General features: G+C 39.2%; 1 protein-coding gene across 1 annotated transcript in view; it reads left to right on the forward strand.

Annotated features, from left to right (window-relative positions):
* Positions 1-13,963, forward strand: part of stk39 (serine/threonine kinase 39) — a 176,372-nt gene that overhangs the window by 67,338 nt on the left and 95,071 nt on the right. Inside the window, exons 11-12 of the mRNA XM_018097600.2 lie at positions 9,575-9,697; positions 9,907-9,939. Of these exons, the coding sequence (XP_017953089.2) occupies positions 9,575-9,697; positions 9,907-9,939 (156 nt within the window). The remainder of the gene's footprint in view (positions 1-9,574; positions 9,698-9,906; positions 9,940-13,963) is intronic.

The following is a 13,963-nucleotide window of genomic DNA, read 5'->3' on the forward strand; positions in this document are numbered from 1 at the left end:
ATTTTTAATCAAAGTTGAAAATATTTTAGTAAATGAACGATACAGAATCAAATCTCTTCTTTCCAAGCAAGGAGACCTATTAGAGCAGACCTGCTTCTGATACTCATACTTCTGACAGGAGGAGGCCAATTTGTGAAAAATCGAATTCTGAATTTTAGCGTTTTTTTTCTTCATTGAAAAAACGAAAAAACTCACAAAACTCAAACGCGCTTATTTATCAAAAATCTCAAAACTCAAAAACTCAATTGTGCAAAAACAGCTTGAACATAGCAAAATCACATATTCCATCATTTTTGATGGCTCAAAAACTTAAATTGAAACAATAGCTTGGATTTTGCCAGTGCAACTCCCATTGACTTCTACATTAACTCTACATTAACTTTCTTTCTTTTAAGATTTTTTCTATTTGGGCTGTTTGGCAACTCAAGTTTGGATTCCCTATTTTTGGGGCAAAAACACTTTAAAAAAAGGTTGATTTGAACTTGATTGTTAATAAATCTGCACCTTAGACTTGTGCATGCACAATACAGTAAAATTGCTATTTTTACTGTATTTGTACTGTATTTTACTAAATTGTCTATTTCTTCGCAGAGGGACACCTGAGAGAGGCAGCAGTGCTGCTTTAGGGCTATGGCAGACATAGGGGGACATTTACTAATCCATGAACGTCCAAATGCATTTTTTTTGTTATGATCGGTAATTTTGCGATTTTTTTTTTTCGTCGCCGTCACAGCTTTTTCGCGAATTGTCACAACTTTTTCGTTGCCATCGTGAAATAATCGTACTGTTGCACCGAGTTCGAAAGTTTCGGATTCATTCAAGCTTCAGTATCGTGACTTTCCTTGGGCCAGGTTGGAGCTGCAGAGTGCCATTGAGCCCTATGGGAGACTTTCCTTGGGCCGGGTTGGAGCTGCAGGGTGCCATTGAGCCCTATGGGAGGCTTTCCTTGGGCCGGGTTGGAGCTGCAGAGTGCCATTGAGCCCTATGGGAGACTTTCCTTGGGCCAGGTTGGAGCTGCAGAGTGCCATTGAGCCCTATGGGAGACTTTCCTTGGGCCAGGTTGGAGCTGCAGAGTGCCATTGAGTCCTATGGGAGACTTTCCTTGGGCCAGGTTGGAGCTGCAGAGTGCCATTGAGCCCTATGGGAGACTTTCCTTGGGCCGGGTTGGAGCTGCAGAGTGCCATTGAGCCCTATGGGAGACTTTCCTTGGGCCAGGTTTGAGCTGCAGAGTGCCATTGAGTCCTATGGGAGGCTTCCAAAATCAAGTCGGAAAGGTTTGCCCGCCGTTTACGAGCGCTCAATACGAAAAAGTTGCGACAATTCGCGAAAAAGTCATAACGGCGACGGAAAAAATCGCAAAAATACGAAAAAGTCGCAAAATGTTCGTTTCCAATCCGTTTTTTCCCCATTCGGGATTCGGATTTGTGGATTAGTAAATCTCCCCCATAGAGATCACTTGCTTCTACCATGGGTAGCTAATCTCCTGAAAATCTTTTTCCAAGTAAATCATACGCAAGAAAACATACGCATCACCTTGGTTTTCCCGAGTAGCCTGAAGTTGCTTTGTTGGAAGACTTTGCTCTAATTTGAAAAGCCTGGAGATTAGTTGCCTGCGGTAGAGCAGACTTACCATGGGTGACTAATCTCTATGTGTGCCATTATCCATAGAAGGGTCCCTAGTGTGGCACCCACCTCCTAGTGATTTAGTGCCCTTGTGTCCAATACAACCTTTCTGTCACACAGTAAACAATTGTCCTGCTCTGATAATAAGTACGCTAGGGCCTCGCTGTCAGTAAACACTGGTCTTTGGCTTTAAACCCCAGTTTGTGAACTAACCTTTACCTGGAAATCCCTAACCTCATAACTAGGGTTCTTGTTCTATGAAGCCACTGCTGTTATCCGTCATCAAACTTTAGTCCCAAAAATATCAGGGGCATCAAATAAGCATAAACATCACTTCTAACTGACCATTGGGCTGGATTTCCAGGAATATGTAGAATATGTACTTTAATAAAGAAGTGATACTGTCCCTTTAATATTTTTGTCCTATTTCCCTAATTATTTTTCTGCCACATAGATATTTGTGACAAGTCCTTTATGACAGCTGACTGACTGTTTACCAAGAAGCACTTAAGGACCTTATCGCATTTGAATCCAGCCAGACATTTCAGTCCTTAGTTTTCAGTCTTCTATCCCCCAGCCTGTTTTCAGATAACAGATATTTTTGCATTTATATTACACTTTAAATCTAGACTGTGCCAATGCGATGTGATTATGCTTTTCCTTTGGAAATGGAAATGAAGCCAACGCAACAAGGAAATATTCTTGCTTGAGCGTAGGAGCATTAGAGATAAGCGGTCCCTTCCAACACCACAATTATTAACGTCTCTGGTGCTTTATAAGTCCTCCTTTACGTAGGAGGCACTGCGAGAAGCTGACCTTATTAAGCTATACATCATTTGACTAATTCACTTTTTCTAGTGTGGGCAACTGACATGGAAAAACTGTATTTGTTTGACAGCAATCATTTATTGTAATATTTACTATGGCTGAGGCTAAAGAATGGATGGAAGGATGGGGATTTAAGAGGCCATCATTTTCTTCTTTACAACGTATTTTTGCCTACACTAGAGATTACATATGGTGAAACCTTGTATAAATATGTTTTGTTGTATTCAGTAGCTTTGCAAACACAAAGAAATTATTCAACAAGGATCCCAGCTTCTAACACCATGGCAGCCATGTTTTGGCTGTGCGAAGCTTATATGCAATTTTTGGCTTGCTGGTATTATACTGTAATCAGCGAGGAGGCTGGACATGGAAATGCATAGTTAAAAAATGTAAAAAAAAGTCTAGAACTCTTACCCACAATTAAGTAGTCTCTGTGAGTTGTGGTTCAGGTGGCTCCTCAAACAATAGTAGGGTTTTGCTACTTCCAGTGTAAGAGCACTTTAGTATAAATAGTATACTGGAAAGCCTTTCAGTCAAATAATTTGGTTTATTGGTGTACAGCACGGCACAACATGTTCTGGACCAACCTGGTCCTTCCTCAGGTTAAACATGTTGGTCTTTTTCTGCCTCTTTCTTTAAGATGGGGGTCATTGACCCCAGCAACCAAAAAAACGATTGCTCTGTGAGGCTACAATTTTATCCTTCCTGTTACTTTTTATAAGTTATCTTTCTAATTAAACCCTTTTCCATTTATATTCCAGCTTTTCATTCAAATTAATGTCTGGTTGCTAGGATCATTAGGACTCTTTCAATCAGATAGCTGCTGAGATTTCAAACTGCTACATCAAGATCTAAATAATTTAAAATCCATTAACAATAAAACATGAAGACCAATTGCAAATAGTCCCAGGGTATCCCTCTTTACATCATACTAAAATTGAACAACCCCTATAATATATCTTCTCCAAAGTCTCAAACCCATTATATTTTCTTTAAATCTAACCTGATTATTTGGGTGCCTAAGCCATCCCTTGTCCATTCTTCACATAATAACTAATTTTTGTACTAATTATATACTAGATATGTATATTATCTTTTTTAATTCATGCTGTGATATAATTTTAGGCTGCTGTGCAAACACTACAATGTTATTAGGTTATATTTAAGATAACCATATGCGCTGTACACTTTATACTTTTGAAAAAGTACATAAATGCTTGCGTTGCACTTTACGGTGCCATTGATTGTTTAAATTCCAATTGTACTCAAAGGCAAGCTATACTACTAGAAAGTTTAATTAAAACTGGCTGGGGAATGTTCTGTGGAAAGTCATTAAGCACTGCACTCATCTAAAGTGAAATTAGTGCTTCATATTTCCCCATTACAGCTTTGTTATGCAAGAGCAGCAAGTATGGTAGCTAGCCCTCCCTCGTTTAGACAGACAAATCCTTCCTCTGAGCCTATATGGCTTATCTAATTGCACATTGCACGCTCCAGTATCTGTGATACATTCTGCCCTCATCAGTGGTCTTACTAATCAAAAGTCTTAAAGAGAATCATTATTCCGTATGTTTTACAATCCTGTTCTGCCTTTATGTTTCATAACGTTGCCAGATTGCATAAAACGATATTGCAGTGTTGCCTTGCTTTGCGTATGTTTACCTTTCTCATCTCTCCCGCTCTGCTACTTATTTCTGCGAAGCCCCCTCCTTACTCCGCTGTTGTGCAACCATGTTCCATTTCTGCAGGCTTGGTGCCACCCAGCAGATTGCAGATAAAACTAATTCAGAGATTTCCCAGTTTAAATGTGAAACAAATATTTTCTGTTCAATGATAGAAATATTTGTATCTATGGTATTGTGGGGGATTCACACAAATGGCAGAGGTGCCAATACTTCTTTTCAAGAAAAGTGACTGCGACACCTAGGAGGGGATTTACACACATTCAGATTTACGTGGTATCATAGTTTTAGAAACCACAAATAAACTCATTTCCACGAATAGCAGTCATTTATCAAAAAATCTGAATTGAAAAAGCACAAATGAAAATGCTTGAAAAACAGCAACTATTTCAATTTGTTGGACCAAAACCCCAACTTTTTCATATTGTTGCACGAAAGCCAGCATTAAAAAAAACAAAAACCATGAAACAAAGAAGAACTTCCAGTTGTAAAAGGGACATCTGCCATTGACTTCAACGTGATCTTGACAGGTTTTAGCTGGGGTATTTTTTAATTTGGATTTATTGCCTGATAAATAGCGGAAAAAAAAATATTTTTTTCCGCAACAAAATTGGGGTTTCAGTGCCAAAATATTTGAGCAATAGTAAATGCCCCGCTAGTGTAACTTTAAGCAGGTATATTCCTGTGTTTTATTCACAGCAGGATGTTGCAAAACCGGATACTATTTATAATAGCATGTGCCATAAGCAAGTTAATTTAAAGTTCATTAATCTGAAACTAGAACAGACTGGGACACTGGCCGTCTGAATATTTGGGAAACCTGCTTTTTACAATGTGCCTCTTCTGCTATTAGCTAAACTCCAAACCAATAATGTAAATATTTCACTCACAGTCTTTTTGGCGTTTTCTCTTTAGCTCCCCAAGCTTTCAAGCTCACTCTCAGCCCTTTTTATGGTGATGACTGATTCCAACCCCAGCACTGACTTTCCATCCTAAGTGAACATGACTCCTGCTATGTCTCATAGAGCTTTCTGGGAAAGACATACCTTAGTGATGCCACACTATATGGTGCCACTTTAGCTCCAGTCCTTTCTACTTTTCCCATGCACCAGTGAGCCTTATAAAGGCTAAACCTATGGAACACTGGTTGCCTCCTTTGCCAGTGGCGAAACCTGAACAGGGGGGGGGGGGGGTTAATGCATAAGTGGGTGATGATGATGATGATGTTGGGTGGGGTTATGATGCCAGGGTCTATTATATTAATGAGAAGCAACTGGCTAGATGTCTAGTTCAAAACCTCTACAGATGGCAATCCTAATTCTATATTTATTCTGGTAAATCAGATCATTTAATAAATGTATGGGATCTGTTATACAGAAACCAGTTATAAGGAAAGCTCTAAAATACAACAATGCTGATTTAGAAAAATACTTTGACTGATTTGCTTTTTTTTCTGTATCAATAAAAAATTCTCTGGACTTGATAATAACTAAGCCATGTTGATAGGAAAATCACAGTGGGTATCTTAATTTTTAAATGATCTTCATTTATTGACAAGATTATTGTTTGGGTTTCACAAGACTGATACCCGAACAGCCCTAAAAAAACTGAACTGTTTGGGTCAAAACCAAACATGTGGCAAGCATATCTGGTTACAAACAAAGCGAATGGCACTCAGGACTACAAACAAGGGTATAACCCTTAAAAGTTTATTGCGGAGGTGCAAGCATATCTGGGCCATAACTGGGGGTGTTCTCTGCCAGCATATTCTAGCAAATATGTCAGATAATATATTAACAGACAATATATACCACTAAGGGGAATACATTTGCACTCTTAGTGCTCTAGTTCTTGTGCCCAGAGTAAATGACCCCTACTGTATGAGGGCTGCCACACACCTAGAAGAAGAGACATGGGTGACTGCAGCTGCTCTAGCGCCTTTCTTACCCTACATCATTGCTGTCCAACTTCTGTGTTACTGGCCGGAATGTTATCACAAGCGCTTTTAAGACCATTCCCACATTAATGGTGGTCGTGTAGCAAAAACCCAAATGGTTGGTGCTCACTGCAGGGATATCACCCTTCATTCAAATGTGGAAGTTTATTATGTCATATTAAGACATACGCTTAAATCCATATAGCTCCTCCTCCTTGTGGATAGCACAGCAACCCCCAGCACATAATTACACACTAGGGAACATATAATGACAAACCCCTGTCAGGCTCACCTCCCACAGGCAGCATAATGCAGCCAGAGTACGGCACACACACAGGCAGCATAGGGCAGGCAGAGTATGGCACACACAGGCAGCATAGGGCAGGGAGGGTATGACACACACATGCAGCATAGGGCAGGCAGAGTATGGCACACAGGCAGCATAGGGCAGGCAGAGCATGGCACACACAGGCAGCATAGGGCAGGCAGAGCATGGCACACACAGGCAGCATAGGGCAGGCTGAGTATGGCACACACAGGCAGCATAGGGCAGGCTGAGTATAGCACACACAGGCAGCATAGGGCAGGCTGAGTATGGCACACACAGGCAGCATAGGGCAGACTGAGTATGGCACACACAGGCAGCATAGGGCAGGCAGAGTATAGCACACACAGGCAGCATAGGGCAGGCAGAGTATTGCACACACAGGCAGCATAGGGCAGGCAGAGTATTGCACACACAGGCAGCATAGGGCAGGCAGAGTATTGCACACACAGGCAGCATAGGGCAGGCAGAGTCTAGCACACACAGGCAGCATAGGGCAGGCAGAGTATGGCACACACAGGCAGCATAGGGCAGAAAGAGTATGGCACACACAGGCAGTATAGGGCAGGCTGAGTATGGCACACACAGGCAGCATAGGGCAGGCAGAGTATAGCACACACAGGCAGTATAGGGCAGGCAGAGTATGGCATACACAGGCACCATAGGGCAGGCAGAGTATGGCACACATACAGTGACACAGTGCTGGCACTGCTCCTACAGTCTGAGGTGTGAACAATGTGGGCACTTGTCATTAAGTAAACAGTAAACTTCATTTGTACCAGTATTGACTTAAGGGAAGCATCTTTTTTTGTTTGTTTGTTTGTTTGTTTGTTTTTATGGTGTGACTGAAAAGTGCTGGTTTGCTTGCCCCAGTAATAAATTACTAATAAACATCTATTTATGACCATTAGACATGTATTACCTCTCATATTCATGAGAAATATTGAGGCAAATACAGCTAGATGTAATTGTAATAGGTATGGGGTGTTTTATGGAAACCTTACTATATCTGAATGTTTCAGAAGCAAAAAGACTGTAAAAAGGTGTATTAAAAATGTTCTATAGAAATTCTGTTTTACTTTCAAGGGATAACACTTATGTCCCTTTAAAGTATGTTTTGGCAACAAGAACTATTTTAATACACAAGCAAACTTTTTCCAGCCTTGGCACCATACCATCTGACTATAAACATACATATTTACATCAGAATAAGCAGAATAATCTTTGGTTTCATCCAGTGCATTGAAGGGTAACAATGCCCTACTGCCCATATGCTCCAAATTCACATTATTGCAAAGCTAATGCTAGGGTCAGTATGTATGTATATCTTTATTTATAAAGCGCTACTTATGTACACAGCGCTGTACAGTAGAATACATTAATGCAAACAGGGGGTTATTAAGATTATAATAGATAAATACACAATATAACAATAAATACAAATAAATACAAGATACAGTTGCAATAAGTTAAGAGTCAAAGACACAAGAGGATGGAGTTCCCTGCCCTGTAGAGCTTACAATCTAGATGGGAGGGTAACTTACAGTAGAGCTTCAACTGAGAAATGACTTCCATAGTAATTTCATTTTAAACAAGGAATCAGTCACTTTGAGGCTCCTGCAATCCACCTGTCTTACAAATGTCTTACAAATGCACATCCTTGGCAATGAAGTGTCTTTAGTGGCATTTAAATGAAAAAACAAAAAAAGGAAAATTCAAACCATAACCTTAACAACCGGTTTTGTCTGATGATATTTGTTGTGCTCTCCAAACCACTTGCTGTACTTCATAAGATGCTGGAGAAAGGCCTGATGCTTTTTTGTTTTGCTCAAGTAGGCTGAGCAGAGTCCTGGGAAAACAAGCTTGATGCCAGGTTCTGAAACAGAGCAAGATAACAACAGAAGGGTACTTGATTTTTGGATTAGGATTTAGTTGCTGGGTAATCATTGTGTGTTTTATTCTTAGGATGATGTGTTTTTTCTGTTCCTGTGCTGGTAGTGTTGCATGCCTGTTCCGCATTTTGTGGCTGCTTGATGTAAACTACATCTGTAGAAGTGTCATCTTGTGATTTAGTGGGGTTTTTTGATTTTGGGGTTTCGAATGATCATGTAGTAACCATTAGGCTCGGATTCATCAAGCAGGGGGTGCATTACAGCTACCCAATAAAAGATACATCTCTAATCCTTCTGGAGAAAAAAAAATATATAAGATGAAGATCATGAGAACATAGGATTAGAGATCTTTCCTAGTGGCTTGATAAATCTTGGTCTTTTAGATCAATATACAGATGGTAGGAGGAATATTGGGTGTCAGATGAAAAGAATAATGGGGATCCATAGCAACTGGTTGGCTTTTAAATCTCTGTTTAAATTAAAAATGCCAATGGTTGTTGTTGGTTACCAGACTGGAGTAAATGTTGCCAATATTGTATAATCCTATCTAATTTTGTCCATTGGTTTGATTACTTGTGTTTCAAATTGAAGCCTCCGGTCTTCAGCAAAGGAGATTTAGGGCATAATATAATAAAAGGTGCAAAGTTTGCTACTGCTCTAGCAACCCATAGCAGCCAATCAGCAGGTAGCACCCCAGATTGGTGGATGTGGGTCACTAGACCTGGGCAAGCTTTGTAACCTTTATTACATTACCCTATTGCTCTATTAATTTATCTCCATGACAATGTTTTTTAATCTAACATTATCATTTTGTACAGCACCAGCATTTTCAGGGGAACCCATATGTGTTAGAAAAAAAAAAATTGCCTCTTTAAAGGGAAAATATGCCCTGTTTGTGAGTTCAATTTTGGGAAATTATTGCCCGCCACAAACTTGTCTCTCTTTATTTGAAATTATAGCCACGAGCCAGCTTGTCGTGTTGATTGCCTCCCTATGGAATTTAGTAGAACAACACTAGCTTTTAATGACCACCACTGGTGCCTTTATTTTCTGACCTACTGAACATGAAATGTATGACAAGCAATGAGGAATTACCCACTGATATGGTATATACAAATGTATAAATCATGTGTAGATGATATGTGCACAGAATGAGCTACACCTTGACGTTATTTATTGAAAGAAACATAAATTAATGATAAACAGCTAATAACAGGGCATATTTTCCCTTTAACAAATCAATGTGGCTTAGCTTTCAGCAAAACCGCATTAACATCTGCTTTCTTAGGTCCGCCGAGTACCTGGGTCAAGTGGTCATCTACACAAAAATGAAGACGGAGACTGGGAATGGAGCGATGATGAGTTAGAGGAGAAGAGTTCAGAATTTAAAGATTCATATTCCAAAGAAAAGGTCATTTTTAATCCTACTCCCAAATCAGTAGACAATAATGTCATTTTATACTAATCCCTTTCATCATTTTTACTTCTTACTGAAGAATGAGTTATTATAATCACCTTGGCTATTATTGTAACACATCAGATATTTGATATAATGCTTATAATTGCTTGCTACTGGGCTTCAGCTTGATTTCATATATGGTTTTTCTTCTTTTTTTGTAGTCAAGACGAGACAATGAAAGTAATAATGCAGAGGTGAGTATAGTTTTATTTTTATAGGATTGTATGTCCATGCTTAAAAGTATACATCATTAACTCAGGTGGATGGTTGTACTTGGTAGATGTGAGTTTTTATGATGCTAATAATGGTATGCCTTACATCAGGGATCCCCAACCTTTTTTACCCGTAAGCCACACTCAAATGTAAAAAGAGTTGGGGAGCAACACAAGCATGGAAAATGTTCATGAGGGTGCCAAATAAGGGCTGTGATTGGCTATTTGGTAGCTCCTATATAGACTGGCAGCCTAAACGAGGCTCAGTTTGGTAGTAAAACTGGTTTTAATGCAACCAAAACTTGCCCCCAAGTCAGGAATTAAAAAATAACTGGTTTGGGGGCACTGAGAGCAACATCCAAGGGGTTGGTGAGTAACATGTTGCCCCCAGCCACTTGTTGGGGATCACTGCCTTACATATTTAATGGGTGGTACTAGGTCAAAAGCCTGGTCCATTACGGAGGGGAAAAAATACCCCTTTTTCACATGAGCTCATTCAGTTGGGCTTATGTAAAAACAAGTTAATGCACGCTATCTGAACTGCCAAAAATAGATACAGTAAATGCTCTTTTTGTTTACACAGACATACATAATTCTACAGATTGAACAGAAACCCAGTTAGGCTCATAGAGAAATTCAGCCATCTCTCACCTAGCTCCAAGTACCAGTAGTTCAAGAAGAGCCTAATGACTGGGTGTTCACTAGTGAAGGGATTAAAAAAATAGAAACAAAAAAGTTAGACGTATAATTTGGCTTCCTTCACGAGAAGAAGTTCCCTCACCATCCCTGTCCACTCCTGTTTGTTTCTGTACTCCCAAAAAAGGTTAAAGAAGAACTAAAGCTTAACAAAAAAATAGGGTAGAAATGCTGCAAATTATGGGTAAATTAGGTTCTGTACCAGCCCAAGGCCACAAAGACTGCCCCCTTTCCCACAGATCTGATGCCTTTGTTGGTAGCAGTTTGGGTTCTGGAGCCATTGCCTTCAAAACCTTCAGCTATGAAAGTGATTCAAGGTGCTGTGATGATGGAACACAAGAGGAACATTTCAGAGGGAAATACCAGTTAAAGGAAAACTATACCCCCAGAATGAATACTTAACCAACAGTTTATATTATTTTAAGCGACCTATTAAAGAATCTTGCCAAAGTGAAATACATATATCAGTAAATATTGCCCTTTTACATCTTTTTCCTTGAGCAGCCATTTTGTGATGATCTCGGTGCTCCCCCTGAGATCACCTGACAGGAAATAATGCAGCTCTAACAGTAACAGGAAGTAGTGTGGAAGCAACAGGCAGAACTCAGTCCATTCATTGGCTGATGGGAGCTAACATGTATATACTGTATGTCCTTGGTATGTTTGTGTGCACCGTGAATCCTATGATCCCAGGAGACGGCCCTTAATTCTTAAAATGGCAATCCTCTATTTAGGATCACACAATAGCACATACTACTAAAAATGTATATTTATTTATTATTTAGATGAAGCAGGGTTTTACATATGAGCTTGTTTATGCAATATATTTGTATAGGGACGTACACTGTTCAGAGGTATAGTTTTCCTTTAAGTTGTCTGGCCTTGAAAACAAACTCACTGTTTAGGAAACTGCCTTCATTAAAGCAAAAGTGACACCAAAAATCTATATGTTTTCTTCAATGAGGATCTTTTTTATTGCTATGAGCTCTGTTGTGCTATCTTCTATTTGTTGTCCAACATTTATGACCTGCCCCAAAACATCTAAGAAAACCTCTACCAAACCAAACTGCATGTACTTTTTCTACATCCTAGAAATGGCCAAGAATGTATTACGTTTAAATACATTTAGGTCGTTTTCATTTAGGATTTTCCTGGCCCTTAATGTTATTCAGGTAATAAAAAAGTGTATATCTATTTTTATAAAACTCTCTAAAAGACTGTCAGATGTCAAAAGATCAGTAGAAAAGGGGAGAACGAGCAGGAAGTGTAATTGAATGTGCAGGCTTTGAAATTCTTCAAAGTGACCCCCTTCTAACCAGCTACATTCATCCCATTGTTAGTTTAGAAATACGTAAGAAAATGTCAAATATTATATACAGCTGTTATCATCAAAAATCTCACTAGTTAGTAAATATAACCAGAACATCAATACCTTTCACATACACACACTACAGGTCGCTGTCAGAGTCTAAGGCGGAACTGCGTGATCTATTGTCACTAATGGAATGGATTCAAAGATGGATGACTCCTTGTGTGCTCCACTTTATATTATGGATACTGATGTTGCCATAGCTTGTAGCTAAGACAATGACAGCATAGAATTTCTAACTAAAACATTAATTTACTTTACTACAATTAAACACTTTTATCCCATCTTTATTCTTCTCTCTGTTCTTCAGAATGTCAAGAAAAAAGCCTTCTCTTGTGCTAGTACCATAGATAATAGTTAGCTGCGACAGACAGGAGGCATTGCTATCAGAGAGCAGCAATAAGTCCTGTCATAATATAGCGCAGGCCACGAGTAGCGCATGAAAATTTAGGGACAATAATTTGACCCTTTACCTTCATAACTCTCACATGGAAATGCTGGAAATTGTAGTCCAACATGGCCCTTTCAGCTTTCTTTTGCACCCAGTACTCTAAAAGAACACCCAAAAAGTGCAAAGAATATTGCCAGCTATCCAACTATTTTGTTTTTATAACTGCACATGAGAAGGCTAATTTTTATATACTGTATATACAGGTATCGGACCCCTTATCCAGAAACCCGTTATCCAGAAAGCTCCGAATTATGGAAAGCCTGTCTCCCATAGACTCCATTTTAATCAAATAATTCAGAATTTTGAAATTAATTTCCTTTTTCTCTGTAGTACTAAAATAGTACCTTGCAACTAAGATATAATTAATCCTTATTGGATGCAAAACAACTCTATTGGGGTTAATTAATGTTTTATTGATTTTTTAGCAGACTTAAGGTATGGAGATCCAAATTACGTAAAGACCCCTTATCCGGAATACCCTTGGTCCTGAGCATTCTAGATAATGGGTCCTATACCTGTATATGCAACGGAAGATGCCAAAACTACTTTACAATGTAGCTTCCCAACTGGAGTTGCCATGGTAGAATCATAATAACATATAGTTCATAGAGAAATTCTGAAGACCAATATTAGACTTTAGCAGTGCTGTAAATAAATAGGACTATGACCCATTATTTAGGTTTTTGCTTATTAACTGGCAGGCAGACAAGAAAAGTAGAACAAAAAAACCCATCCCACTGAAATACCCATCTTTCTAAAATAATTAGAGGTAGTGATTATTACTATTAACACATTTCTATTAAACACCAATATACTCCACAGTGCTGCACAATAGAATGGATTATACATTGAACATGGTCATTAAGTACAAAATAAAACTGATAACTGATACAAGACATAAAGAGGGCCTTGCTGAATAGAGCTTGCAATCTAAAAAGGGCTGTGCAGAACACTTTTGATCTGAAGTCATCGAAGAGAGAGATGTTGCATTGAGCATTGCATGTAGCAGGGGGTAGTAGCATATAGTGAAGGAATGCTAGGCTAGATGTGGGTAAGATGGAAAGTTTTGAATGTGAGTACGTGAAGAGGTAATGAGTGTGGAATGCATGAGTAGCCCAGTAGAGGAGTGTAATAAGTGCTTTGGTGTATATATCACAATACGTGTAGGGTCAAGCAGACTTGTAAACTACTTTGTATGTCTGGGTCATTAGTTTGAATTGTATTGTGGATGGCAGCAGATGCAAGTGCAGACACTGGTAGAGTGGCACGCCAGAGAAAGAGTGGGTGCCAAGGTGTATGAGTCTGGCAGCAACATACATTGGGGACTGAAGGGTATTCTCTAGTCTACTGATACAGAGTAGTTCACGAGGAGTTGATCGCCAACAGATACATATTACAAAGACTGCAATAAAAAGAATAAGAATATTGAAGGGAAAGGGTACTTAAAAGAGGTTTGAAACAACTCTAGCAGCGAAACATCTCACACAGCC

The sequence above is a fragment of the Xenopus tropicalis genome, chromosome 9 (assembly GCF_000004195.4).
Source record: "Xenopus tropicalis strain Nigerian chromosome 9, UCB_Xtro_10.0, whole genome shotgun sequence".
In the NCBI taxonomy this organism is placed as follows: Eukaryota; Metazoa; Chordata; class Amphibia; order Anura; family Pipidae; genus Xenopus; species Xenopus tropicalis.